At 38.1% G+C, this 27,384-nt stretch overlaps 3 protein-coding genes across 4 annotated transcripts; 1 reads left to right on the top strand and 2 right to left on the bottom strand.

Moving 5' to 3' along the window:
* Nucleotides 1–1,916: 1,916 nt before the first annotated feature.
* Nucleotides 1,917–11,599, bottom strand: LOC109214697. Its single transcript, XM_019378644.1, has 4 exons — nucleotides 11,005–11,599; nucleotides 10,176–10,917; nucleotides 4,265–4,316; nucleotides 1,917–2,276 (listed from the first exon to the last, which is right to left on the bottom strand). Exons 1-4 carry the CDS (start codon nucleotides 11,597–11,599, stop codon nucleotides 1,917–1,919), a joined length of 1,749 nt encoding a protein of 582 aa, XP_019234189.1.
* Nucleotides 11,600–11,905: 306 nt separating this feature from the next.
* Nucleotides 11,906–23,612, top strand: LOC109214698 (calmodulin-binding transcription activator 5). Of its 2 annotated transcripts, XM_019378645.1 has the most exons (13): nucleotides 11,906–12,595; nucleotides 13,740–13,865; nucleotides 14,121–14,236; nucleotides 15,822–15,910; nucleotides 16,077–16,122; nucleotides 18,202–18,364; nucleotides 18,713–18,832; nucleotides 18,939–19,000; nucleotides 19,917–20,312; nucleotides 20,752–21,449; nucleotides 21,728–22,271; nucleotides 22,737–23,042; nucleotides 23,137–23,612. In XM_019378645.1, exons 1-13 carry the CDS (start codon nucleotides 12,532–12,534, stop codon nucleotides 23,185–23,187), a joined length of 2,781 nt encoding a protein of 926 aa, XP_019234190.1. In that variant the 5' UTR covers nucleotides 11,906–12,531; the 3' UTR covers nucleotides 23,188–23,612. The 2 variants fall into 2 exon arrangements, with proteins under 2 accessions (XP_019234190.1, XP_019234191.1); XM_019378646.1 differs by lacking the exons at nucleotides 11,906–12,595; nucleotides 13,740–13,865 and having other exon boundaries at nucleotides 14,154–14,236; nucleotides 15,817–15,910.
* A 496-nt stretch (nucleotides 23,613–24,108) lies between these two features.
* LOC109214701 (GTP-binding protein SAR2) lies at nucleotides 24,109–27,154 on the bottom strand. Its single transcript, XM_019378649.1, has 3 exons — nucleotides 26,881–27,154; nucleotides 26,233–26,364; nucleotides 24,109–24,872 (listed from the first exon to the last, which is right to left on the bottom strand). The coding sequence occupies exons 1-3, from the start codon at nucleotides 27,007–27,009 to the stop codon at nucleotides 24,552–24,554; spliced, it is 582 nt and encodes a 193-aa protein (XP_019234194.1). The 5' UTR covers nucleotides 27,010–27,154; the 3' UTR covers nucleotides 24,109–24,551.
* Between the last annotated feature and the right edge of the window lie 230 nt (nucleotides 27,155–27,384).

The following is a 27,384-nucleotide window of genomic DNA, read 5'->3' as shown; positions in this document are numbered from 1 at the left end:
GCATTCTAACTTAAATTTATCTTCCAAAAGCGATTGTGGTCTTTCTTTTTTCTTTTAAAATTTTTTTAAAAAAGTCGCGTTGCTCGCCCAGTAGTTTAATTACTACTCATATTATTCTTTATTTTCAACGTATTTTTCATATCCAAGTTCTCTAAGATATCAAATAGGGCATATACACTTGTGTTTAAAAATGATAAAATAAATTAATACTTTTTTAATGGTCAGAAAAAATAAACGATCCTATGAAAGATAACATAAATAAAAATATTTTAGGGCTAAATCACTGAATAAGATATCTCAAATGTTAATTTTTTCTTGGTAATTAACCTTACAACTTTTTTTTATTAAGTACCAACTTAAGGCCAATTGTTATTGTACATTATTTTTATCTTTTGCCTGTTAAGCCACTATGTTACATTCATAGATTATTTTTTTCGGCTTAAGTTCAATTGTCTGTTTTGATTAAGATAAGTGTTTATTTGGTCAAAGTCAAACTATGATGAGTTTAACGTTGGTTCATTCACAAAATTTATTAACATCACTTTTTAACATATAATTATTTATTTAAAACTTTATTTTTGATAATATTTAATATTATTTACAAAAGTCGTACATTAATATGACTCGGCATACCACATGCAAAATCGATATGGCTTCAAAACTAGTAACTTTATTTAAAATAACCAGACATTATTTTAAAAAAACCAAAGGGCGTAATAGTACATTTTCATACGTGCTAAAAGTTATTTTAATTCTTAAATTCAAATAAAGTCACGCAAAAAGAAACGGTAAACAGTATTAATTAATATTGTGAAGTGAATTTCATAATTGAAAGTTTATCTTAATTAATAAAGGATATATGTATTTAGAGAGTTTCATAGAAAAGTTACAACAACAAAACAACAAACCCAGTTGTGGGGTCCCAACAAAGTGGGGTCTGGGGAGGTAGGGATGTACACTAGCCTTATACCCTACCCTGGAAGGGGCAGAAGGAGGTTCTGTTTCCGAATAGCGCTCGGCTAAAGAAAGGTTGAGAGAAGGCCCTGTAGGCAAGTAATACAAACAATAATTAGAAAACCAAATCGGATGATAGCAACAGATAATATGAAAGGGTACTGTAACAAGTTAGCAGCCAAGATAAACATATTTTAGAAAAAAACTAATTTCCAAGCGGGCAGCAGACTGAGAATATGAATGAGTACTTGCTAGCAAAACTACGAATTACCCAGGGCAAAGTAACAACGAAACGAGGACATTGTGAATAATAGAAAAACTAAGTGGGAAAAAAAAGGGTAACCGAACTAGCGCTAATACTATCAGCTAGAGAAGACAAAAGGGAGATGCACGACTACCCTACTAATCTTCTACCCTTAATCTTCAAACCACCACAACCCTTCTATTCTAGAGTCATGTCCTCGGTTAAGCTCAAGTTAGCGCCCATGTTCCCGCCTGATCACCCTTTCCCCAAGACTTCTTTGGCCTACCTCTACCCCTCCTTCACAACCTCCTAAGCCAACTTCTCACATCTCCTGACAGGGGCCTCTCGCTGCTCCTTCTTTAAACCCATGCTCGAACCCACCTCAACCTTTGCCTCACGCATTCTTTGCCCTCCACAGGGGGCCCACTCCCACCTTTATCTCGAATAACTTCATTCCTTAATTCTATCAAAACCTAATATTGCCCACACATCCATCTGAACATTCTCTCATTTCCGGCTACCCTCATCTTGCTGGACATGCGAGGTTTTGGCTTGGCCAACACTCTGCCCCAGACAACAGAGTCGGTCTTAACAACTACCTTGTAAAACTTACCCTTAGTCTCAAACGGGGCACATTCTTTATCCACCCAAGACACCGGAAGCGAGCCTCCAACTTCATGCCACCCCGGCTCCGATACGGTGGTGTTGGACATTTGCCTCATCTATCCTCCCCCATCCTTCTGAATGATAGTATCCCAATACTTGAAACTCTTCTCTCCTGGAAAATGACTTGCGTATCGAGTTTCCACATCCCCGTCCCGCCTCCGTGGGTAACACCGCTGTGAAACTTGCACTTCCAAGTATTCTGTCTTTTGGTCCTGATCAACTTTGAAACCCTTAAATTCCAGGCGAATGTCTCCAGACCTCCAGCTTCTCGTTTAACGCCACCTCGCGTCTCATCAATCAGGACTAGGTCATCCGTTAAATAGCAAGCCACCAAGGCCACCTCCCCTGAAATGTGACGTGTCAAAGAATCCAACGCCAGGGGAAAAACAAAAACGGGGCTAAGTGCTGATCCCTATGCAAAAACCCCATTCTCAACTTGGAAAGTTAAAGCCGAGTCTCCCACCTGCTGTCCTAAAACCCGTGTTCTTAGGTCCATCATCATGTCCCTGGAATTCACTCAATATTTACCGCTACAAGGCACTTCCTCTAGCCTCCAAAAACATACTCCCATAGAAGCCTTCTCTGGGGACTTGGTCATAGGCCTTCTAAAATGATGAAAAGTGCATATTTTTGAGTATATTTGCAATTAATTCTTGTGTGAGTCGCGGGAGATTACATGATTTTCGAAGTGAATTATACTCATTATTGTTTTTATGTGTAGGAACGAGTTTGGATGATAAATGATCAAAAGATGACAATTCGACACAAAAAGAAGAAATAAAGAGTGGGAGCTCGTCTATTCTCTGTGCGTGGCACGAAGTCGGACGCGAAAAAGGAGAAAAGTTAAGGCACAAAACAGCGAAGCGAAGCAAAAGCACGAGCGCTTCGCGAAATGGAAGAATCTCAAAAGATGGATCCGGTCAAAGTCCGCGTCTAGACGCGAAGGCAGACGCGGATCCGCGTCAAAGTCCACGTCTAGACGCGAAGGCAGACGCGGATTCCACTCTCCCATCCGAAGTTGGATTGAAGAATTCCGCCCTCTCAACCCTAGGTCATATAAATACATCCTAAAACACCACTTGAAGGGAGACACTACTTTAGGTTAGACAACACCCTTGGAGGCAAGAACACGTTAGGAGCAAGCGGGGAATTCTTCAACAAGTTTTTCCTTCCTCTTCCTATTTTTATTGTTGGTTATGATTTTTAGTATGTAGTTTAATACTATTATGAATAGCTAATTCGTTTTCTAGGGTTTTTGATGGAACCTTTTGGGATGAATTGGTTGTTATATTAATATAGTTTTGAGTTAGTTGTTAACTCTATTTGTTCAACTACGTTTTGATTTTGGTTAATTGAAAGGATCCTCAATTAGCCGTTCCTATTTATTATGTATCTGCTTGAGAGAGAGTGTATATTTAGGTAGTTGTTTGAAAAACATCACTCCCGGAGTATAGGCGAGAGTCATAACCGAAGGTTAGGAGTTGGATTAGAAGATAACGATACCTCGGGCGATCTAAAATGAACTGTAATGTGGAATCTAGCTAGCGTAGCTTGAGGAGAGTGCGTCTAGTAAATTATCATAATTGCTTGAGAAGAGATTTATGATAGTTGGAGAGTTCATGATTGATAAGGCAACTAAGTCAAAGCTATAAGAAACATACAAACTAATGAAATCAACAATTGGGGAAATCATAACTCTAGACCTCCTTAATTTAGTCTCCAAACCTTTGTCTCGTTAGTTGATAATTTTACCGTTTTATAGTATTTGTTGGTTAATTAGTTAGATATAAAAATCTTAATATTATAATTAGAAATTGTTCAAACTTGTCTTCTTTGCGATTTGAACAATATTAGGAAAACCTTAGTTTCTGTGGGATTCGACTCCGGACTTTTAGACGGATTATATTTGCAGCGACCGCCTATCCTTTTTAGGAATAGAGTTGGGCGTGACCAAATTTGCGCCGGTTGCCGGGAACTAACGGTGTAGGGTGTAAGCTGTATTATATTGCTATAGTTACGATTTTGAACTTTTATTTTTGTTTTTTTTTGTTGTTTTGTTTTTTTTTTGCATTTTTTTATAACTATCGATTTTGAGAAAAAACATGACATACTTGGAATTATGGGAATTTAAAGATGTAGATATTCTGACTATTTGATTCTCCCATACATGTTGTAAAGGAGAACCACCCGTAGGCAAAAAATTTTCCAAAACGTTCCTGAGAGCGAGTTATGTTGCACCAACTCAATTTCTTATTTTGTGGAATGGGTGTTGATTGTTGTTGTGGATGGTAAAAAAATGGTCACCTTCATGGTTGTGCTTATATTTCTTATTTGTCCCCAACCCCTTCACTATGATGGTTCTAACCTTTTTCTGTTTGAAGTTAATTAGGAACAAAGAACCTGGAATTGCGGGACCTGAAGGAGATCAAGGGATATGCATAAAGTGGTCTTTCTGGAACAAAACAATGAAGAAACAATTTACAAATAGAAAGGCAAGAGGCAACTATTCGCAAGTTGGGAGGCTCAATTGAGTCAAGTGGTTGGAGCTTTTAATGCTCAACCAAGCCAATAATTGGAAGGATACAGCCAAGAAGAGGATGGAACTTTGAGTGTTTAATTGGGGAGGGTCAGAGTAGAAACATCAACAAAAACCTAAGCCAACTATAATTGAGGATGTCAATGTGAAGAAAGTGAGACTAGAGCCAACCAAGGAACTTTAGGATCATAAAAATTTTGTTGACTCTAGTATTTTCATTGAAAATGTTTTGAGGGATGTCGAAAGTCCTTGAAGTTCATGTGTGGTTGAGCACATTTGGGTCCACACCCAAGCATTTTTTTCACATTATTGTTTGGATGATTGATATGGAAATGAGCCATCTGAACCAATCTGAAGAGTCAAGGAATGAGGAAACAAGGTGGGCATATTATTCTGGAATTCTTTCTTTGCCAAAAGTCAGGATTACTACCTCATACAAGGCCAAGGAGTGCAGAATACTATATCTATTTTCTTGGGCAGTTAGATTTCGTTCCACCGCCCTAGTGACCATAATTCAATAAGCTTGAATCAAAACTTGATTACAATTCATAAGGCTCCAGAGTGGAGGCAAAAAGTGGATTCGCTGTCGTTGCCGCCGACGAGATTAAATCAAGCGCTTGTTAGGAGGCCAAACCCAGCTTTATTGCTTTCTTTTATTTTAATTGGTTTATTTTTTAATTGTATATTTTTGTATGTCAAATTTTTTTATTTTTTTTAGGAGCATGGAAAGCAAATGTATTGGAAGGATGCAACAGCAAATTAAATGGTTGAACTAAGTGTTGAGTACCCGCAGAAGGACCAAGCCTGGGAGAAGTCTGAGTACCCCATGAACTGCTAGGGCTTCGGCCTTTAGCCTACCAGGGAGTTTCTCTTACCCTCTTATGGTTATGCTGTGATTGGGGACAATGCACAATTTTAAGTTGGGGTGGGGTAATGAGATTGTGTGGGTGACTTTTCATGCTAGTTTAGCTGTATTAGTTTAATTAAATAGTATTTTTTTTAAAAGATTGGACTTTTCCCGACGATGGATCTATTAGACAATTTTCTTGAGGGATTTAAGTCTAAAGAAAAAAAAAAGATTTTCTTTGTAGATAGTGTAATAATTTCCTCTTGTTTTTTCTTTGTGCCGCGGTTCTTTTCCAAGGGTTTTATTTGAACCGGGTGTAGTTAGTTATTTTTTGGGAGTAGGAGCCATTGTGTTATGTTTTGAATTGAAGCAATATCTCTTGACTTGGTTATGCCTTGAGAATAGTGAGTACTTTCGCTGTGACGCTTAGGCTCAGTTTTTGACTCTTGTATAAGTACCTTAAATTGTATGATCTTAACTTTGCTTAACTGCTTTGACTAGAGTGTCTTGATGAAACCAATCCTGAGTGAGTTATGTGCCATGTGTGTGTAAGGATTTGTTATATTCTGTGCATTGCATTTGATGCCTAGAACTTGCCCCGTGTGTTTGCAAAGCGAAATAGTAGTTTTATTCAGTCTAGGAAGTGATATAGGCATTTCTTTGTTGAGCCAGATATGTATATTTTACCCACCTAATTGTTATATATAGTAGTTAACCCCTTTGAGCCTGTAATCCTGTTTCTTTGGCAACCACATTACAAGCCTTACCCATTTGTTTGAATGGACTATCTATTTGAACCTTTTAACCTCTCATAAGCACTTGCATTGTGATGATTTATGTAAAAGTTAAGTGTGGGGTGGTTGGTTTGGCTTTTGAGTGGAACTAATGAAATCAGGAGAAAGTTGCACTGTTTTGAACAAGTAAGAGCCACTTGAATTGAAAAAAAAAATATAGTTGTATTGCTGTGAAAAAAAAAAGTATTTCTTTAATAAGTGGTGACTCTTGCTGTAAGTGTGCTTAAAGAAGTATGGGTAATATACATTGATGTGAAGGTCGAGTTTGGTTTGACATAAGTATGGGGTTTGAATGTTAAAGTATATGTATTAAAGTGCTTAGGGAGGTGTAGTCACTCTTATATCTAAATATATCCTACCCGTCCCGTAGCCTACATTGCAACCAAATAAAGTCCTAATTGATCCTAGATTGAATGAGCTCGATTAGTGGAGTAGTACACTACGGGCAAGCTTATGGTGCATCTTTTGTGGCATATGAATGTTATTTCTGAGAGTGAGTGCATTCTTTCTATCTTGAGTTCCTAAGTGTTCTTAAATTTTATTGTGTGGAACTACTCTCTTTTATTGTGTGAGGGCACTTGATTCATGAAGGAAAGGTAATGTCAGTGACCTCTATGTTAGATTAAGTGGGTGAGTTGTGAATAATGCGTGGTACTTATGAGTCAAATCTTGAGGTGAAGATGTTATGCTTTTGTGCTTAGTCTATTTTAAATACTCTTGGTGTGATGATTTAGGAGAATTGTTTAAAAAGGCCGTGTCTATAAAAAAAAGTGTAGTTTGATTGCTCGAGGACGAGCAAGAGTTTAAGAGTTGGGCGTGACCAAATTTTGGCGCCGTTGCCGGGGATTTTTGTACTGTCAATTTTTTTTATTTTTTTTTAGGAGCATGGAAAGCAAATGTATTGGAAGGATGCAACAGCAAATTAAATGGTTGGAACTAAGTGTGAGGTACCCGCACGAAGGACCAAGCCTGGGAGAAGTCTGAGTACCCCATGAACTGCTAGGGCTTCGGCCTTTAGCCTACCAGGGAGTTTCTCTTACCCTCTTATGGTTATGCTGTGCATTGGGGACAATGCACAATTTTAAGTATGGGGTGATGAGATTGTCTGGGTGACTTTTCATGCTACTTTAGCTGTATTAGTTTAATTAAATAGTATTTTTTTTTAAAAGATTGGACTTTTCCCGACGATGGATCTATTAGAATATTTTCTTGAGGGATTTAAGTCTAAAGAAAAAAAAGATTTTCTTTGTAGGTAGTGTAATAATTTCCTCTTGGTTTTTCTTTGTGCCGCGGTTCTTTTCCAAGGGTTTTATTTGAACCGGGTGTAGTTAGTTATTTTTTGGGAGTAGGAGCCATTGTGTTATGTTTTGAATTGAAGCAATATCTCTTGACTTGGTTATGCCTTGAGAATAGTGAGTACTTTGGCTGTGACGCTTAGGCTCAGTTTTTGACTCTTGTATAAGTACCTTAAATTGTATGATCTTAACTTTGCTTAACTGCTTTGACTAGAGTGTCTTGATGAAACCAATCCTGAGTGAGTTATGTGCCATGTGTGTGTAAGGATTTGTTATATTCTGTGCATTGCATTTGATGCCTAGAACTTGCCCCGTGTGTTTGCAAAGCGAAATAGTAGTTTTATTCAGTCTAGGAAGTGATATAGACATTTCTTTGTTGAGCCAGATATGTATATTTTACCCACCTAATTGTTATATATAGTAGTTAACCCCTTTGAGCCTGTAATCCTGTTTCTTTGGCAACCACATTACAAGCCTTACCCATTTGTTTGAATGGACTATCTATTTGAACCTTTTAACCTCTCATAAGCACTTGAATTGTGATGATTTATGTAAAAGTTAAAGTACGGGGTGGTTGGTTTGGCTTTTGAGTGGAACTAATGAAATCAGGAGAAAGCTGCACTGTTTTGAACAAGTAAAAGCCACTTGAATTGGAAAAAAAAATATATAGGTGTATTGCTGTGAAAAAAAAAGTATTTCTTTAATAAGTGGTGACTCTTGCTGTAATTGTGCTTAAAGAAGTATAGGGTAATATACATTGATATAAAGGTGGAGTTTGGTTTGACATAAGTATGGGGTTTGAATGTTAAATTATATGTATTAAAGTGCTTAGGGAGGTATAGTCACTCTTATATCTAAATATATCCTACCCGTCCCGTAGGCTACATTACAACCAAATAAAGTCCTAATTGATCCTAGATTCAATGAGCTCGATTAGTGAAGTAGTACACTATGGGCAAGCTTATGGTGCATCTTTTGTGGCATATGAATGTTATTTTTGAGAGTGAGTGAATTCTTTCTATCTTGAGTTCCTAAGTGTTCTTAAATTTTATTGTGTGGAACTACTCTCTTTTGTTGTGTGAGGGCGCTTGATTCATGAAAGAAAGGTAATGTCAGTGACCTCTATGTTAGAGCAAGTGGGTGAGTTGTGAATAATGCGTGGTACTTATGAGTCAAATCTTGAGGTAAAGATGTTATGCTTTTGTGCTTAGTCTATTTTAAATACTCTTGGTGTGATGAGTTAGGAGAATTGTTTAAAATGGTCGTGTCTATAAAAAAAGTGTAGTTTGATTGCTCGAGGACGAGCAAGAGTTTAAGTGTGGGGTGTTGATAAATGATGAAAAGTGCATATTTTTGAGTATATTTGCATATTAATTCTTCTGTGTGTCGCGGAAGATTACATGATTTTCAAAGTGAAATATACTCATTATGTGTTTCTTATGTGTAGGAACGAGTTTGGATGATAAATGATCAAAAGATGACAATTCGACACAAAAAGAAGAAATTAAAGGAGTGGGAGCTCGTCTATTCTCGTGCGTGGCACGAAGTCGGATGCAAAAAAGGAGAAAAGTTAGGGCACAAAACAGCGAAGCGAAGCAAAGGCACGGAGCGCTTCGCGAAATGGAAGAATTTCAAAAGCTGGATCCGCGTCAAAGTCCGCTTCTAGACGCGAAGGCAAACGCGGATCCGCGTCAAAGTCCGCGTCTAGACGCGAAGGCAGACGCGGATTCCAGCTCTCCCATCCGAAGTTGGATTGAAGAATTCCGCCCCTCGTCAACCCTAGGTCATATAAATACATCCTAAAACACCACTTTGAAGGGGAGACACTAATTTAGGGTTAGACAACACCCTTGGAGGCAAGAACATGCTAGGAGCAAGGAGGAAGATTCAACTACGAGTTTTTCCCCTTCTTCTTCCTATTTTATTGTTGGTTATGAATCGGAGTATTGTGTTTTCACATACTTTTATGAAAAGCTAATTCGTTTTCTAGGGTTATGATGGAACCTTTTGGGGATGAATTGGTTGTTATATTAATATAGTTTTGAGTTAGTTGTTAATCTCTATTTGTTCAACTACGTTTTGATTTTGGTTAATTGAAAGGATCCTCAATTAGCCGTTCCTATTTATTATGTATCTGCTTGAGAGAGAGTGCATATTTAGGTAGTTGTTTGAACAACATCACTCCTGGAGTATAGGCGAGAGTCATAACTGAGGGTTTAGAGGTTGGATTAGAGATAACGATACCTCGGGTGCGATCTAAGTAAACTGTAATGTGAATCTAGCTAGCGTAGCTTGAGAGAGTGCGTCTAGTAAATTATCATAATTTCTTGAGAGAGATTTATGATAGCTGGAGAGTTCATGATTGATAGAGGCAACTAAGTCAAAGCTATAAGAAACATACAATTAATGAAATCAACAATTGGGGAAATCATAACTCTAGACCTCCTTAATTTAGTCTCTAAACCTTTGTCTCGTTAGTTGATAATTTTACCGTTTTATAGTATTTGTTGGTTAATTAGTTAGATATAAAAATCTTAATATTATAATTTAGAAATTGTTCAATCTTGTCTTCTTTGCGATATTGAACAATTATAGCGAAACCTTAGTTCTCTGTGGGATTCGACTCCGGACTTTTAGACCGGATTATATTTGCAGCGACCGCCTATCCTTTTTAGGACTAGAGTTGGGCGTGACCACCTTCTCCAGGTCAATGAACACTATGTGCAAATCCTTCTTCACCGCCCTAAACTGCTCCGCCGGTCTCCTCATAATATGAATGGCCTCAGTGGTCGACCGTCCCAGCATGAAACCAAACTAGTTCTCGGAAATGGACACACACCTCCTCAACCTCCCTTCAATCACCCTTTCCCACACTTTCATCGTATGGCTTAACAACTTGATACCCCTATAGTTGTTGCAGTTTTGGACATCCCCCTTATTCTTGTATAGTGGGATCATCGTACTCTGCCTCCATTCTTCGGGCATCTTTTTCGTCCTAAAAATGTCGTTAAACAACCCAGCAAGCCATTCCAAGCCCTCCTTATCCACGCTCTTCCAGAATTCCATCGGGATCTCATTCGGTCCCGTCGCTCTACCCCTACTCATCCTGCGCATAGCCCCTACAACCTCCCCTACTCGTATACGTCTACAGTACCCAAAATCTCGCTGCCGCTCCGAGTACTCCAACTCCCCCAGCACAATGCCCCTATCTCCCTCTTCATTCAAGAGCCTATGAAAGTAAGACTGCCATCTCTGCCTAATCTGTGCGCCCTCCAATAAAACTCTTCCCTCCTCATCTTTTATGCATCTCACTTGGTCCAGATCCCGGGCCTTCCGCTCCCTCACCTTCGCTAGTCTGTACAACTTCATGTCCCCGCCTTTATCCCCAATTTCTTCGTATAGACGACTAAACGCGGCGGTCTTAGCCTTAGTAACCGCCAACTTCGCCTCCTTCCTAGCCTTCTTATACCCCTCCCTGTTAGCACTCTTCTGCCCCTCGTCGATACTCTCTACTAGCTTCAAATATGCAGCTTTCTTGGCTTCCACTTTCCTCTGAACCTCTTCGTTCCACCACCAGTCCCCTTTATGGCCACCAGAAAAACCCTTTCAGACCCTTAACACCTCTCTCGCCGCCTCTCTAATGCAATTTGCTGTCATAGACCACATACAACTCGCATCCCCGCTACTCCTCCAGGCCCCTATAGCCAACAACTTCTCCCCCAACTCCTGGGCCTTGTCCTTAGTTAATGCACCCCACCTGACCCTAGGTATACCAGACATAGCCCTCTTCTTCCTCGTCCACCTGATCTCTAAGTCCATAATCAAAAGCATATGCTGGGTCGTAAGATTCTCACTCGGGATGATCTTGCAATCCGTGCATAAACCTCTATCACATTTTCGGAGAAGTAGATAATCAATCTGGGTCTTGGCCACCGCACTCCGAAAAGTTATCAGGTGCTCCGCCTTCTTCGGGTAATACGAGTTAGCGATCACCAGCTCAAAAGCTTTGGCGTACTCCAGCAGCGAAGTACCTCCACCATTTCTATCTCCAAAATCGAAGTCACCATGCACATCATCATATCCCCCAGGCGACCTCACAATGTGGCCGTTAAAATCACCCCCTATAATAAGCTTCTCGGTGGACGGTATACCCCGCACCAACCCATCCAAATCTTCCCAGAAGCGTCTTTTAACCTCCTCGTTCAAACCCACCTGAGGCGCATAAACACTAACTACGTTCAGAGTATACCCTCCCACGACCATCTTAATGGCCATCAACCTGTCATTCACCCTCTTAACCTCAACCACTAGCTCCCTTAGATCCTTATCAACTAAAATGCCTACCCCGTTCTTCCCTCTCACCCTCCCTGAATACCACAACTTAAAACCATCCACCTCCCGAGCCCTGTTCCCTACCCATTTAGTCTGGTGGACACAAGCTATGTTAGTTCATTAGAAAGTTGAAAGAGAAAAAAGATCACAAAAAAGTCATATGGGGTCCACATGTACGCGGATATAGTTTGCGTGTCATCCTCCGTTCGGCTGCAACAAATCTTTTCCATGGATCATTTGTACGAACGATATGGACATTTATTGATCCGACCCGTATGTTGTCCCCATTAGCCAATCGAATTCCACCCAAAATTAGACTTATTTTTTTGGGGATTAGGTTACTCCAATATTATATTATATATTGACACTTTGTGCAGACAAAAAAAGCAGCCATTGATGTGCTTTCATTATAGAACTACTGGTCATAGGCTGACTCATATCTGAATTTGGGTTTTTACTGATCAGTTACAAAGCTTCATTATTTTCAAGAATTAGCTTGGTGGTTTTGATTAGTTTTCGGATGGGGTTTTGGTTGTTGAGTAAAGATTCTAAATTTGAATGATTAGTTTGGTGGGTTTTGAAAAAGCTTCATTATTTTCAACAATTAGCTCATGGATTTTATTGGTTTTTAGATGGGTTTGTGATTCTTGAAGTAAAGATTCCAACTTTGTATGATAATTTTGGTAGGTCTGGATGTTTGTTATGTTATGTGAAAGCAGCATATGTGGGTTTTGATTAATCATTCACAAAGCTTTATTATTTTTTAGAAATTTCATGGGTTTTTAGCTGGGGTATTGGTTCTTGGAGTAAAGATTCTAACTTTGAATGATTTAGTTTGGTGGGGTTTTGAGTTTTGTTGCGTTATGGAAAGCAGCAGAGCAGGACAACTCGCTGGGTCGGATATTCATGGCTTCCACACTCTGCAAGGTATTATATCTGTTACTTTGATTTTGCTAGTTTATGCAAAAATGCTTGGTTGTGTACTTGTGGCAAAAGAGCAGTTTTATTGCAATTTAGGGGTTAACTCTGAATCAGGTACCGAAAAGACTAAGGTAGGATCATGTAAGACTTATAATGCTAAGAGTAATTCCTCGGAATGTGGCATATAAAGTTTATTGGAGTATTATCACTATATAACAACTAAGTTTATTGCTATGCTCTAGGAACATAATTAGCTGTATTATGTCATTTGCATTTCTTCAATCTATCCTGAAAAAAATGATGCCTGAAGAACTATACTTATAGTTAAGTGATGTTTCTGCTGTTCCATATTTAAATTTCATGAAAATCTCTCTGCCATGCATTAAGCCTCTTAATTTATATTATTATTATAATACAAGATCAGTTCTTATCGAAGTAACAAGGAGTTCCTTGATTTTGACTAAACAATCGTATGAGATCGAGGTCTGAGGATCAAAGTTAGAAACTTGGCAACTTGATGGGCTGGTTAAAATATATCAACAGGATAAATTTTCCTGAATAGTAATTTCATCGACCATTTTTTGGATATTCAGATGCAAACTGAATTGGATAATTTTTGGATAAATTATCAGATGCACCTGATAAATCTTTCTTTTTATCTGATCGCTTGTTCAAGTTCCAGAAACCAGACTAACTAGACCAATTGTGACTATCAACAAAAAAAAAAAAAACCAACTAGACCAATTGTGGTGATACTCAGAAATGAGAACAAAGCAAATGTTGCTTCCTCGACCACTTTGGTGAATGAAGTATCATCTAGTGTGAAAGTGTTTCTAACAAGTTTTTAATTAAATGTGAGTGAAGCCAGAACTCTTTTTCCTTTTGTGATAGTTAGGAAGCCATATCATTATGGAAATAAACCACAAGCTCCTGAATTCGTGGAAAATGAGAGCAAAGTGATGGCGAGAAAAGGTCCCTTGAGTTTATAATGACTAGATGGATGCACAAAGTAATCATGTAGACTGTTACGTTCGGATCAGAATTGGCCTCTGACCTTTCTGCTATTGCTTGTAGTTTTTTAATTTTGGTTGATTTACTTTCTTGAATCATCCTTGCTGATTAAAAGTGATATTTTCTGTTGCTTGCGCAGATTTGGATATTCCCAGTATAATGGAAGAAGCGAAGATGAGGTGGCTCCGACCAAATGAGATCCATGCGATATTGTGCAACTACAAGTACTTCAACATCTTTGTCAAGCCTGTGAACCTGCCGACGAGTAATGCCACTCTAAACGACTACCTTTTATGGTCTTTGTCTTGCGATGATTTCTTTCTTGTTTTGTGTAGTGTAATATTAAATGAAATGGAACATGACATCAGTAAACAAAGTAATACCCATCAATGAACTCAGTGCTTGGGATTACTTGTGAATAATATTTTACTTATTTAAAAAAAGACATCAGCAAACTGAACTTCTAGGACATGTTAGGTTCTGTTGATTTATGTAATCTTCTCCTATTCCACTACAACAGGTGGCACAATCGTGTTGTTTGATCGTAAGATGCTCAGGAATTTCCGGAAAGACGGTCATAACTGGAAGAAGAAAAAGGACGGGAAAACAGTAAAAGAAGCTCACGAACACTTAAAAGTGAGTGTCAAATGATCCTTAGTGTGTCATACTTCCCATAATGGTTTGCTAGCTTGCTTGTTATACATGTAATGAGAGGTGCTCGTTATTGCTGTTCTGCTATATTTCTGGTTTCTGCTTTTTCTGGTATAGTTGCTCTTGAAATCTCTTCGCCTTCTTTTCTGTTATAAGTATCATTGATGTAAATCTAACACCTGAATTTAAGATGATATAAGAAATTTCTGCTCCACTTTATCTCTGTGGCTTAATCGTAGAAATCCTGTATGCAACTTACTTTTGCTGAATGTTTTTACGAATTTACTCGTTCTGTACAGCACTACTTTTTTGGCATTTTTTGTTCCCCGTGTACAAGGTTGGCAATCGTTGTCGATACAGCTCCCTTTGACTTATCGACAAAAAATTGTAGCCTTTCTCATGCTATGCACGAGTTTTAAGTGGCAGAAGATAAGGGAGGCATATTTAAAGTTTATACGACTGAATATTCAGTCAAACGCCTTTTGTTATTGTTTTGGATTTGGACTCAAGATGTTGAGGCTGATTACTGCATGTAGTAGAAGTCATTGAGTGGTGTGGAATACAGACTTAGACATAATCAATCTCACATCGGAAATATATGAACATTTGAATCATATTCTCTCCTATATTGCATCACCTTGGCGGGTGAGAGCTTACTGTCACACTAACCCACAAAATCCAACGAAACTTCTTATCGCACAGTGCTGAACCTCGCAACAAGTTTTTACATGGCCTGTTAATTATTCATCTACTGCGGCTACATGACTGGATGTGGCTAGAATAAACGCATCTTTGTGCTGAAATGGTGGAGCTCATTCAGGAACTAGCTAGAATGCCCATGATCAGCTTTATCATTGTTGGAGATAATTATGCATTAGATATTAACCAGAGACCAAAACCGCATAACCAAACAATTGTGTATCCAAAGACTCGTGGAACTAAGACCATCTCCAGTATTAACAGTAGATACTGCTGTGCTTTTGTTTCACGGGGCGCTCGAAAAATGATTGAATAGACCTAGCTAGATGCAAAATGACCCAATGCAATGCACAAATTTTAATCTACATACATCTAGCTAAGGAGAGTTTCTAGTAATCCTAGTTGCTTTAGGGTGTAGTCATTTTGAAAACCATCCATGCCTAGTTTTAATCGGTAAAGTCTAACTAGCTTTCTGTGAAACCTTTGGTTAATATATTAAATGTAGCGTTAGTATAGAAAACAATTCATTCTTTTTATGTCTTCTTTCATAGCATGTTTCTTTTGTCATTCCTACGCCAGAACTATGGGTGCTTTATTTTTGCAATTCGCAAGTGTGAATTATCTCTTATAGCTTGATGCATAAGAGTTGTTAATCTTTTTGCTCAATGCATACAATAGAAGGTCTCCCCTGAAAAGTAGAGATGCACTTTTTTGGTTTCAATTTCGTACTCTTCCCATCCATGTCCTTTTGTCCTCTTCTCTATTTCTGAATTTAATTTGCTCTCTTCCAGAAGATATGTATTTCAAGATCATGAGGTGAGATTTGCAATCTTTTCTGTGCTGGTCAAATCCATTTTGTTTCTTAGTGCAGGTTGGTAATGAAGAACGAATTCATGTATACTATGCACATGGAGAAGATCACCCGACCTTTGTTCGGAGATGTTACTGGCTACTTGACAAGTATGAAATACACTTTTTTGCTGCTTGCATCAAGCCAATAAAGGGTTTCCCCTTTGTTTTTTCCCCAGTTAACTGCAATGATAAATCATTTGCATACAGTTTCCACTTACACGAAACCACCTGTATCTTTTGAGTTTGATTTTTTCCATTTCTGTGATTGTATCAGGTCCCTTGAACACATAGTCCTTGTTCATTATCGCGAAACTCAGGAGGTTTGTTTCCTTTATCTTGGTAACTTTCTCAATACATATCACTTATGAAAAAAAGATCCTTCTTCAAAACATATCCATGTCATCATGTTCCAGTTTCTTGTTGTCCTTGTTTAGACTTCCTGTTCAAATAACTTATCATTCATTTATGCACTTCTTTATTTTGGGATATATACCAGCAATTTCTTTGGTTCTACTATTTCATACTTAGAAGTACGTCAAGCCTGACTTTTACCTTTTAAAAAAAAAGAAAGTACGTCAAGCCTGTCTGGCCATCTGAATAATGTATACCAAGTAGTAGTACATATTCAACACTGTTATTAAACAGTTTGGTCAACACTTCACATTTTTTAACTCGTTACCACCCAAAATGCGGTATAGAAATGTTTCTATATATCGTAGCTTTCTGAGATTCCTAGTGTGAAGGGACGAGATTGGCATTCCTAACTACAGCAGGAGCAGTATTATATGTGGTGTTATCCCTCATTGCAGGGAGATGTTAGGTGGTTTTTATTTATGTAGACGACGATTAGTGTTATGTATATAGATTATCCTTTCTCCTGCTTTTCAGTCCATCTACACTGTCAGTGCCCTGAGTAGGATACACCTTGTCTGTCACACAAGGTTGAAGCGTTGAAGTTTGTAGCAGATTACTGTTCTGTTCCTCTGCTATCTCATGCAGTGAGCAGGAGGACAGGCATTGATTGGATAGGGAGATGAATCAGAGAAAACTTTTTGTATGAGTCTGGAAATGCTTACAAACAATAACAACTACAGCTCAGTCCCAAATAAGTTGGCGGGGCCATATGAAACCTCACTTCATTTAAGCTCAACTCATATCATCATCATACCAAATAAAATAGAAGTGAAAAACAAGTTATATATATATATATATATATATATATATATATATATATATATATATTCTACAACCTATTTCCAGCTAGTAGATATCACTTATATGGATCTAGTCTGGAAATGTTTGTTTTTCCTTCTTTTTTCCTGTTTTTTTTGGTTGTGGGGTGGGGAGTGAGGAGGGAACTGGGAACAATGGTGATGGTGATATAATCTTCATGCAGTGTGAATTTGTATTCATTTATGTGTTGTTCAAAAGCTGGAAGAGGACCGACTTTCTGTTGTGAATAGTTCACCTCTTAGTTGATAACAAAAGGAAGGTGAATATAACTTCTTTATCCCAAAAAAAAAGGAGTGGAAGTGCACCTCCAGACTGATAATTCTGTATAATGGTATGTTATGCACTTATCTGAGCTGGATCTGGCATGCTTCAGTTACCCAAGGACAAGTGCTTTTTGGTGACTCCGCCTATGTCAAAATTGACTGAGATAACACACGGACATATCTTGTGCATGTGATTGTAAGCACTAACATGTTTTGTATATATTGAACTTTCAGCACTTTTTAGGTTTGGATCTGTGGGGAATCGGGAAAAGTGTGCCTTTTTACTTTGTGGGCAGCAAGGGGAGCAATCCTGAGAGCTGGGAATTTGAGGAGAAAGAGGATTACATATGTTAGTTGTTGCGTTATCTGCAAATGCTTTGATGAAGATGTGTATCACCTCCTCTACATTTTCAGGTGGTTATCACCTTGCTTGTGGTATGAGATGTTAGTGGTTAGAAGCTGCAATGAGCAATGCCGGGCACAGTAAAGGAGGCACTTCTAGCTAAACTTTTAGAAGGAGAAGTCGGAGAATGTGGGACATTGTGCCATTAGCACTCTTGCGGGTTTTGTATAAGGAAAGAAATATTAGAGCTTTTGAATGGATAGAGAACGACTATCTATACTTGAGGAATAGCACCGCATTCCATGTTTCTTTTTGGTGCACTCATGAATTTCCAATTTGTATATAAGATCAGGTGCCATTTGTAGAGAACCATATTATGTTGTAGATTCTCTGCTTTTTGGTATACTGCTTGTGTATGTATGGGAGATCTTCCCATTACTAATTAGATTATTTATTTTGTCCCCCCCCCCCCCCCCCCAATGGAACCTTTTCCCGTACTGGAATAAGCCGTTGTAAATATATCGAATGTTTTAATTCAGTTGTCTATGTCTATCTTGCAGGCACAGGGCTCCCCAGCAACCTCTGTTGCCAAGGGTTCTCCAGCCACCCCGGTTAATTCCAATTCCAGTTCAGATCCATCTGATCCATCTGGTTGGGTTTTATCAGAAGAATGTAATTCCGTAGATGAACGGACGTATGGTTCCAGCCAACATGCACATTTAGGTACTGCAGAGTGGGCTTTCTAGAAATGATATCTTGTTACGATTTTATTTAGTAGAATCTCAACTGCCTGAACTGAGCCTTCTATGAGCGGAGACATAAGCATCATGTTTAATCCTTCTGTCTAAATTGTAGCTTCATAAATAAAACAACAGAATTTCACTCTTGCAGATAATGGGATATTTTTATTATTAGGAACTTCTGAGCAATTTATCGTGCAACAAGATTGTGTCCTACTTATGCTATTAGATGTCAGACCTGCTGTAATCTTGGAATGTCCCAATAAGAAAAAACCTTTTTTTTTCTCCTTTGGAATTGGCTCAATTAATTCCTGTCTTCTACTGATTGCAGAGCCTAACAGGGATGTGACCGCCAAAAATCATGAACAGAGACTTCTTGAGATTAATACACTTGAGTGGGATGAGCTTTTGGCACCTGACAATCCCAACAAGCTAATTGCAACTCAAGAAGGTATTGTGTATTCTTGTAAAATTGGTGCTTGTAGCCTGTGAGAAAGTTATCTGATCATTTACCTAATTCATTGATCATGCGTCCTTCCTTTTGTATCCATGTATAGGGGGAGGAAGGGTTTCAGTCGGGCAACAAAATCAATTTGAAGTTAATGGTTACAGCCTCAACGTAAGCGGTTCTAATATGCTGCTTGCTTCACTAGTACAATTCTCCACAGATCCTTCTTTTCTCTAACTCATCTTTTCTCGTTATCTCAAAATTTTGATACTACAGGATTAAATTTAATGAAAGTAATGTGAGGCCCTAATTGTTCTTTAGTAAGTTAGATTATATTTTTCTCGTAGGCAATAAGGAAAACTCTTGAAGGGTAAATTAGCACCAAAATCAATATTATCAAATTACACGATGGGTTAGAGTGAAAATAACTTTGGTATGCTAATTATTTTTCAGTAATTGTCTATTTAGTTGATTTATGTTTAACTTGTTTTTTCTCAAACTCTTTTTTTCCTTTTTAAATAACTTCAACTGTCAAGGCCAATGACTTATCTGTTCCGTGTTCTGCAAATTTTAACTGTCAAGCCACTGAGTCATCTGTTCTGGTGTTCTGCAGAATTTGATATTCTCAAGCAACTTTTTCATTACTCCCATGGACGCCATGATTTAACCTTTTAATTTAGATAATTTTAATTTTGGACACAGTTTTATGTCTCCAAAGTTTCTAGAGTTATATAACAAATGTGTTCACTTTTTCGTTGTTCACACTGTGCAATGGTCATTGTTAGATTTTATATATATATATATATATATATAGGTCAATGTTGATATGCATGCATTATTCTATATATTACCTGTTAAAGGATCGTGCTGGCAAAAGCCTTCAGATATAAAAAATTGGCTTTTGCATTGTGTCCATCTAATTAACCTAACCTCTAACTTCTGCTTTAAGTCTATCCTTAGCGATTGTCAAGTTCCACCATGAAATAATTCAACTTCTTCCTATTTACTTGGATTCCATGTGAAAAATAGTATTATTAATTATTTTTTTTATTTCTTTTGTATGGCTACTAATAATGGTGATTTGCAGGATGGTTCTTTATCTGTGTCGAGAGTACCTGTAGCATCTTTAGAAAGTTTTGTTTGCCAAGTGGCTGGAAGTGATACTGTAAATTTTAATCCTTCAAATGACATGTCCTTCCGTTCCGGGGATGGTCAGATGACTTCAAATTTTCAGAAGAATGAGTCTGGAGTAACAACAGTGGGTGCAGGTGATTCCTTTGATAGTCTGAACAAGGATGGCCTCCAAACTCAGGACAGCTTTGGACGGTGGATTAACTACTTCATAAGTGATTCTCCAGGATCTGCAGATGAGATGATGACTCCTGAATCTTCAGTAACTATCGATCAATCATATGCAATGCAGCAGATATTTAACATAACAGAAATCTCTCCTACTTGGGCTCTTTCAAGTGAAGAAACAAAGGTTCTTTTTCTTCAAAGCCTCACTACCTTGCAATAATAGCATCAGTTCACAAGAACAAAACCTTCTCTCGCGATAAGAGAGAAGGAATGTCCCATTCCCATGTTTGGTTTAAGAAGTTCTATTTGCATTCATATATGAAAAAAGAAAATTTATCAATCTCATTGTACTAATGGAATATTAATTCTCATTAGACATGTCCTGGTTTGACATAACATAACATTGAGTGACAGTCGATGCTTGGCTTACGTGTTAAAAGTAATTAAATAAACAAATAACTTATTCAGTTTCACTTAAGTGATCAGAGAGAGAATTCACTTCTTAAACTTTTAGATATAAATCATACAGTAGCTAATTACTGGGTGGAGGCAAGAGTTCCTAGATGCACACATTCTTTTTGAGCTATGATCTCAACACTTATATTTTGTCTTAATCATTGCAGATCTTAGTGATTGGGCATTTTCCAGGAGCACAATCGCAACTGGCAAAGTCAAATTTGTTCTGCGTATGTGCAGATGTTTGTTTTCCTGCAGAATTTGTGCAGTCCGGGGTATATCGTTGTGTAATTTCACCTCAACCCCCTGGACTTGTAAGTTTGTATTTGAGCTTCAACGGTAATACACCAATCAGTCAAGTCATGACCTATGAGTTTCGAGCTCCTTCAGCACGCAAATGGACAGCTCCTCTGGAGGAACAGTCTAGTTGGGATGAATTTAGAGTTCAAATGAGGCTAGCTCATTTGCTCTTCTCTACATCTAAGAGCCTAAGCATTTTTTCCAGTAAAGTACACCAAGATTCCCTGAAAGAAGCAAAGAGATTTGTTCGAAAATGTTCGCACATTACTGATAATTGGGCATATTTGATCAAATCAATTGAAGACAGGAAACTCCCTGTCCCACATGCAAAAGACTGCTTGTTCGAGCTGTCTTTGCAAACAAAGTTTCATGAATGGCTGTTAGAAAGAGTTATTGGAGGGTGTAAAACCTCAGAGTGGGACGAGCAAGGTCAAGGAGTTATCCATTTGTGTGCTATCCTGGGTTATACTTGGGCTGTATATCCATTTTCCTGGTCAGGCTTATCATTGGATTACCGGGACAAGTATGGTTGGACAGCTCTTCACTGGGCTGCTCATTATGGAAGGTAATTCTTAGTGCAGCTAAGGGATTTTGAAATCATTATTATTTGATTGCTTAAAAATAATAATCATGAAGCTTCTTCTTATTTGAGTATATGTTTACTGCTGTCCACCAAAATGTCTGACCCACGCCACCCCCTTTCCTCCACCTTCCTCCCACCTCTCCCAACCAAACAAGGAAAAAATGTTTAATGAAATGAAAACATAACCAGGGTAATTTTATTTTGAATATTACGAATTTTCAGCATATTGGTTGCTTACTTTTGGGATTTTCGACTATCAGGGAGAAAATGGTTGCAACCCTTCTATCCGCCGGTGCGAAACCAAATTTGGTGACAGACCCTACTTCAGAGAACCCTGGTGGATCCACTGCTGCTGATCTTGCATCTAAAAATGGTTTCGAGGGTTTGGGGGCTTATCTTGCGGAGAAGGCTTTAGTTGCACACTTTAAGGATATGACCTTGGCTGGAAATGTTAGTGGTTCACTGCAGACCACTACTGAACCTATAAACCCTGGAAACTTCACGGAGGAGGAGCTATATCTTAAGGATACTTTGGCAGCTTATCGTACTGCTGCTGATGCTGCTGCACGTATACAGGCTGCATTCAGAGAACATTCATTCAATGTACAGACTAAAGCTGTCGAGTCTTCAAATCCGGAGATAGAAGCACGTAATATAGTTGCAGCTATGAGGATTCAGCATGCTTTCCGCAATTATGAGTCACGGAAAAAACTGGCTGCTGCTGCACGAATCCAATATAGGTTCCGTAGTTGGAAAATGCGGAAAGATTTTCTTAACATGCGGCGACATGCGATTAAAATTCAAGTAAGTTGCCCCATTTTCTGTTTCTTTCTCAGAAGTCTGGCTGATGGATTTGAGCCAACTCTTCCATCAAAAGGGCTGAGGTTTAAAATGCTTCTTGTCTGTTTAATCCAAGTTAAAATTGTGTTCCATCTTGCTTTAAATTTCAAGTGATCTGCTCACTGAGATGAGGTGGGCATTGTGTTCATTAACTGGAAGAAGAGATCAAACCATGTTATCTTCACATTGATTTCCTCAAATCTCCAATATAGCAATAAACCTGCAAAGGATGCTTTATTGTTTTGAATATGCTACCTGATGCTATCAAATATTTCTTGAAATCAACTTATCCTAGGAAAAAGAAAAAGTAACTCTTCTGTTGATACTGCTACATCTCTTCCTGTAGACTTTTTTTTTTGAAAAGATAAATAATTTTATTAAGTATACAGGACAAATTTAAGTAGTGGAACATACCTCTGGTTTATGCAGGCTGTGTTCCGTGGTTTCCAAGTCCGGAAGCAGTATCGCAAGATAGTTTGGTCTGTTGGGGTGCTTGAAAAGGCAGTGTTGAGATGGCGTTTGAAGAGAAAAGGTTTTCGTGGTCTTCAGGTTCAATCTAGTCAAGCTTTGGATATCGAGCCTGATGGTAATGTGGAGGAGGACTTCTTCCGAGCCAGTAGGAAACAAGCTGAGGAGCGTGTTGAAAGGTCTGTTGTACGAGTTCAGGCCATGTTCCGTTCAAAGCGAGCACAAGAAGAATATAGGAGGATGAAATTGGAACATGATAATGCTACGGTAATGGAGCACTTCCTTTTATTTTTTTTGAAGGGAAACAAGCTTCAAGGTGCAACTCATTTCTTGATATTTACCATATTTTCTGTTTTGGCAGCTGGAATACGAAAGGGCTTCTCTTCTCAATCCTGATATCCGGATAGGTTAAGAAGATAAGATACAAGTATTTCCCTGAAATATTTGGAGCTACAATGGCATTATGGCTTGATCAGTAACCCAGGCAAACGATCCCCCTCCGAAAAAACATCATGCTATCGATTATATCGCTATGTGTGCTTCTTTTGCAAATCGATTTGTACATTAGTAGAGATCTTGTAAATTGGTAGATTGAGTTACCATCTAGCTTCGACCCTCCAAATGTTTTAGAAAAGCGTGGGTTGTTTGTCACTTGCAGTAACCTGTTTAGAGGAGTAAAACTGACATGTCGCTTCTATGGCTGCTGTGGAAGAGGTTAAGCTTGCTCTCAGTGAGCGTCTTGCCTGACTAAGATGATGTTCAATATGCAGTATTGTTTTTCATGATATGATGATTTGACATTTCTATTATCAAATGGGGCATGGGCCTTATAGTCAAGTTCACGTGAGCATGATAAACACCTCAATGATAGTCTTGAATATATATTTTGGATGAAATGACACAGATAAATAATTTTGAAATTCTTTGATTTGCTTTCGTTTTTGAAATTTAATGCTTGAAACTTATGGAGAAATACTTGGAAGTCCAACAAACTCAAGAACATCAGTATAATTTTAATGGTCTTGGATTTGTTTTCTCATGCCACGTCACTTGATGTGTGGCATGAACATCAAAGGACTCCCAACAAGATGAAGTTGGACCTTTTAACTTAAAGGATTAGTTAGTTCAATTATATTATCCATGGCATTTATATGGGCTCATATGCTTCAAGTTCAGAGGGTAGTTCGAGATGAGATGAATTAAATCCATGATCTATTTTTAAAGTGTGTGCACCAATAAAAACCAAATATTTATTTCATAAAAGCAGGGCTAGCCATCTCTTGCATTTGGCAAGGTATTTAAAGGAGATTAAGAACCTCTACTGTACAAATAATAAAAGAAAAATATTTACCCCTCAAGAAACTTTACCCAAGAAACGAGCCAAAAATGTCAGGGCAGGATGAGAACATTGATATAGCTGGATTGATAGGATCACCTGCTTTAGTTATTGTGCTTTCCTCATATTTCTACCAGTCACTCTTGGTAACACACTGTTCTGTATATCTTTTTTTCCCTTCTGCTAAGGGCATTATATACAGAGAGATTAGATCTACAAAGACACGGAAAGAGTGAAGATAACATAACCTATAACTAGAAAGCAAATACTAAAAAGCTAGTCTTTCTATCCAGTACAACCCGACATACGTCCTCTGTCGCAAGTCCAAGATATACCTTCTTGATTGGGAAAAATTCTCTTTGTTCTTGCCCCCCTTCCCCACCAATGGGTTGGAATCACAAAGATGAAATTTGCCAAGAAGTACTTTGTGGTAAACTCTCCTACTTGATGTATTGCGACATCCACTTGAAGCCCTCACCATATCCCATCTTGCGCACAATGCTGCACATAAACACCTCAATTGGACGGACATTTGTACCAGTGAGGTTGACGTTACCCTTGCCAGTGGTCACACCAGTTAGGCCCAAGTGATAACGCAGCTCGTCTTCTGAAGCAGCATATGGTATATCAATCTTGTTTCCCAGAATGAGAAATGGGACATTTGCCAATGACTCATCTGAGAGAAGCCCATCTAATTCCTTCTTTGACTCGGGAAACCTCTCTCGGTCATAAGCATCAACAAGGTAAACAACAGCGTCCACCTACAAATGGAGAAACGTGCTTGTCAAGCAGTAGTAGAGTATGGAAACCTGGATTGGGAAACTATTACAACAGACTTGCAAATATCCATGTCAATACTGACCTACTAAAAACCTTGAAGCTAATGACGCACAGACTTGACCCTTATTAAAGCCAAAATGTCACATATAACTCAATTGATCCACTATAAGCCCAAAAATGATTGATGTCATAAGCAACTAGAGAATGACACAATTTTCCATAGCTTGCCATATATTTAAAACACGAGAGTAACTATATACACATTCAACACGACGGTCAACATAAACTTGAAGATGAGAGCATTAGTTGTTGAGGAATCTTTAAATCCTCAACGACATAATGTTCCATAGAACTGCATTCTAAAAATCTCAATTTTACGTATGAGTTGACAGTGCAAGTTCTTAAAAATTCTCCACTACACAAAAGAATCTAGCCTAAACCCAAATCTTTCATGTTCCTGATGACTTCTATCTTCAAAGGTCACATGCAAAGCCCTTTTGTGACATTATCATAATTAAAATTGGCAATTATTTCATCATAAGACTATTTTTCCAATGTTTAAGATATACTTCTTGCCATTTCATGCGTGGATTATATAGCTTATCATGTTTACCAAACAAAGAACTGCATTCTTAATATATATTACTGAGTGTACTACTCCTAAATTGAGACCGCAGACAAGGTCAAACCTATACCAGACAACTGGTACCAAACAACGTTCAAAAGAATTGTTATATTTGTTCTACCTTAAAGTGATACTTCAGCAATAGGAACGTGTTTGACAAGGAAACACAATAAATAGTGATAACTATTAAGTTATAACCAACTACGAGCATCTCTATTCCTTGTTCACTACTCAAGCTGTGAAAGGGTGCTCTCATCCCTAAATGAAGCACATAGCAATGCCAAAAGGAGTGCACTAGTGCAGTAATATGACCAAACAGGAAATATGATCAGCCCGCTTTCTACAAATATTTATGTGGTTGATAAGGCGAATTATGCTATGTTGCGCGGACTCACCAAAATGTAGCCGCACCCGTGTCGGATCCTTAAAAAATGCACTACTTTTGGAGGATCCGACACGTATCCGGCCACATTTTCGGAGAGTCCGAGCAACATAGGAATTATGTTATTAGAAATCAAACTCAAATATCATTTCAACTTATAAAGCACTGCTGAAATTTTTGAAAGATACAGGCTCGAGCAAATTTTAAATCGAATAGCTGATAAATATATAAGCTTTAGCCCATACTCAACATTTAAAGGTAAGTAAACAAATAATTTGCAAATAACCCAATTATAAATGAGTAAACTGGTGCTCTAACAATGTAAATTATTCACCTTGGCATAGTAGTCTCTCCAGACTCTTCTAGCAATTTGGTGTCCTCCTAAATCAAAAGCCTTGAACTTAATGTTACCTATACTCAACTCCTCTGATGTTGGGTATTGCGTAGGTTGATGCTGCACCAATCTCTGCATCAATGTTAAAATGAGTATAATCACCAATCCCTTATTAAGCACAATAGTAATACCAATAAAACATTTGAACTGGCTTCAATAACCTCCTAAATATAAAATACTTTTATTATCTCTATCACTAAAAATTAGCTCCACATGTGAACAAACATATTAATAATACTTCGCCTAGGTAGTCCTTTCTTTTTTTGGATGACCGAGGAATTATGGGGCCAACCTTGGATAATAAATAGTTTAACATTTAAGACAAATAAAAGTAGAGATTTTTCCATCTATTAAGACCCATTTGATTCTAGAGTTTCTCTAAAAATAGAAAATTAATTCCTTAAATTTTGATAGTTAAGTCTCTAAGCAGACATACTTAGTATAACAAATAAGCTTATGCAACTAGTTAGTGTTGCTATATAGTTAATTAATTCTATTTTTTTGTGTTTCAGCTATTCTTCCATGAATATAGATTATAAAAAGAAGAGGGGAAAGACCAAAAAAAAAAAGGAGAAAGAGAAAAAGAACCTCATCTTTCAACATATGAAGCAAAGTGGTTTTGCCAGCATTATCAAGTCCTAAAAACAATATCTTCGCATCCTTCTGCCACAATCCTAGTGATGCTAACACTCCATAGAACCAATCCAACACAAACATCGTTTCTTCCTATTTGATGATCAAAAACCACTCAGCTTCAGGCGTCTCAATTTGTTCGATCTCAGAATCTGAGGTTCATTGGTGGAATAGGTACAAGTATTTTATATTAGGGGGTGAAGTTTGACTGGTTAATGGCGGAACCTGTTGCACATAAGGAAAGATGATAGGAACTGGAGACAAAGACGGTGACTCGAATTGGCCGGTTGCGTGTTTTGCTGACGTGTAGAGCGGCAATTGGGTGCTGCGCGTCATCAGAATAGTGCTACACATCATTGGTACCTCCACGTCATAACAAGTGTGCTACCCAATTTTTTTCCTTTCTGATTTTTTGACCGATGCATTGATCCTTATACTACAAGAAATTTAAAATGCTGA

This window comes from Nicotiana attenuata, unplaced genomic scaffold (genome assembly GCF_001879085.1).
Source record: "Nicotiana attenuata strain UT unplaced genomic scaffold, NIATTr2, whole genome shotgun sequence".
Taxonomy (NCBI): Eukaryota; Viridiplantae; Streptophyta; class Magnoliopsida; order Solanales; family Solanaceae; genus Nicotiana; species Nicotiana attenuata.
This window is presented reverse-complemented; position numbering and strand designations above follow the sequence as displayed.

Excerpts from the sequence above, each read along its gene's own strand:
- LOC109214697 (XM_019378644.1), bottom strand. The coding sequence starts at position 11,599 with ATGGTCGTGGGAGGGTATACTCTGAACGTAGTTAGTGTTTATGCGCCT. Across the intron at positions 4,317-10,175 it reads ATTGAAGGGAGGTTGAGGAG|AAAGACCACTTTATGCATAT; the intron begins GTGTGTGTCCAT and ends GTTTTGTTCCAG. Across the intron at positions 2,277-4,264 it reads TTCAGGTCCCGCAATTCCAG|GGATCAGCACTTAGCCCCGT; the intron begins GTTCTTTGTTCC and ends GTTTTTGCATAG.
- LOC109214698 (XM_019378645.1), top strand. The coding sequence starts at position 12,532 with ATGGAAAGCAGCAGAGCAGGACAACTCGCTGGGTCGGATATTCATGGC. Across the intron at positions 18,833-18,938 it reads GCTAATTGCAACTCAAGAAG|GGGGAGGAAGGGTTTCAGTC; the intron begins GTATTGTGTATT and ends ATCCATGTATAG. Across the intron at positions 19,001-19,916 it reads TTAATGGTTACAGCCTCAAC|GATGGTTCTTTATCTGTGTC; the intron begins GTAAGCGGTTCT and ends GGTGATTTGCAG.
- LOC109214701 (XM_019378649.1), bottom strand. The coding sequence starts at position 27,009 with ATGTTTGTGTTGGATTGGTTCTATGGAGTGTTAGCATCACTAGGATTG. Across the intron at positions 26,365-26,880 it reads TTCATATGTTGAAAGATGAG|AGATTGGTGCAGCATCAACC; the intron begins GTTCTTTTTCTC and ends ACATTGATGCAG. Across the intron at positions 24,873-26,232 it reads GGAGAGACTACTATGCCAAG|GTGGACGCTGTTGTTTACCT; the intron begins GTGAATAATTTA and ends CTCCATTTGTAG.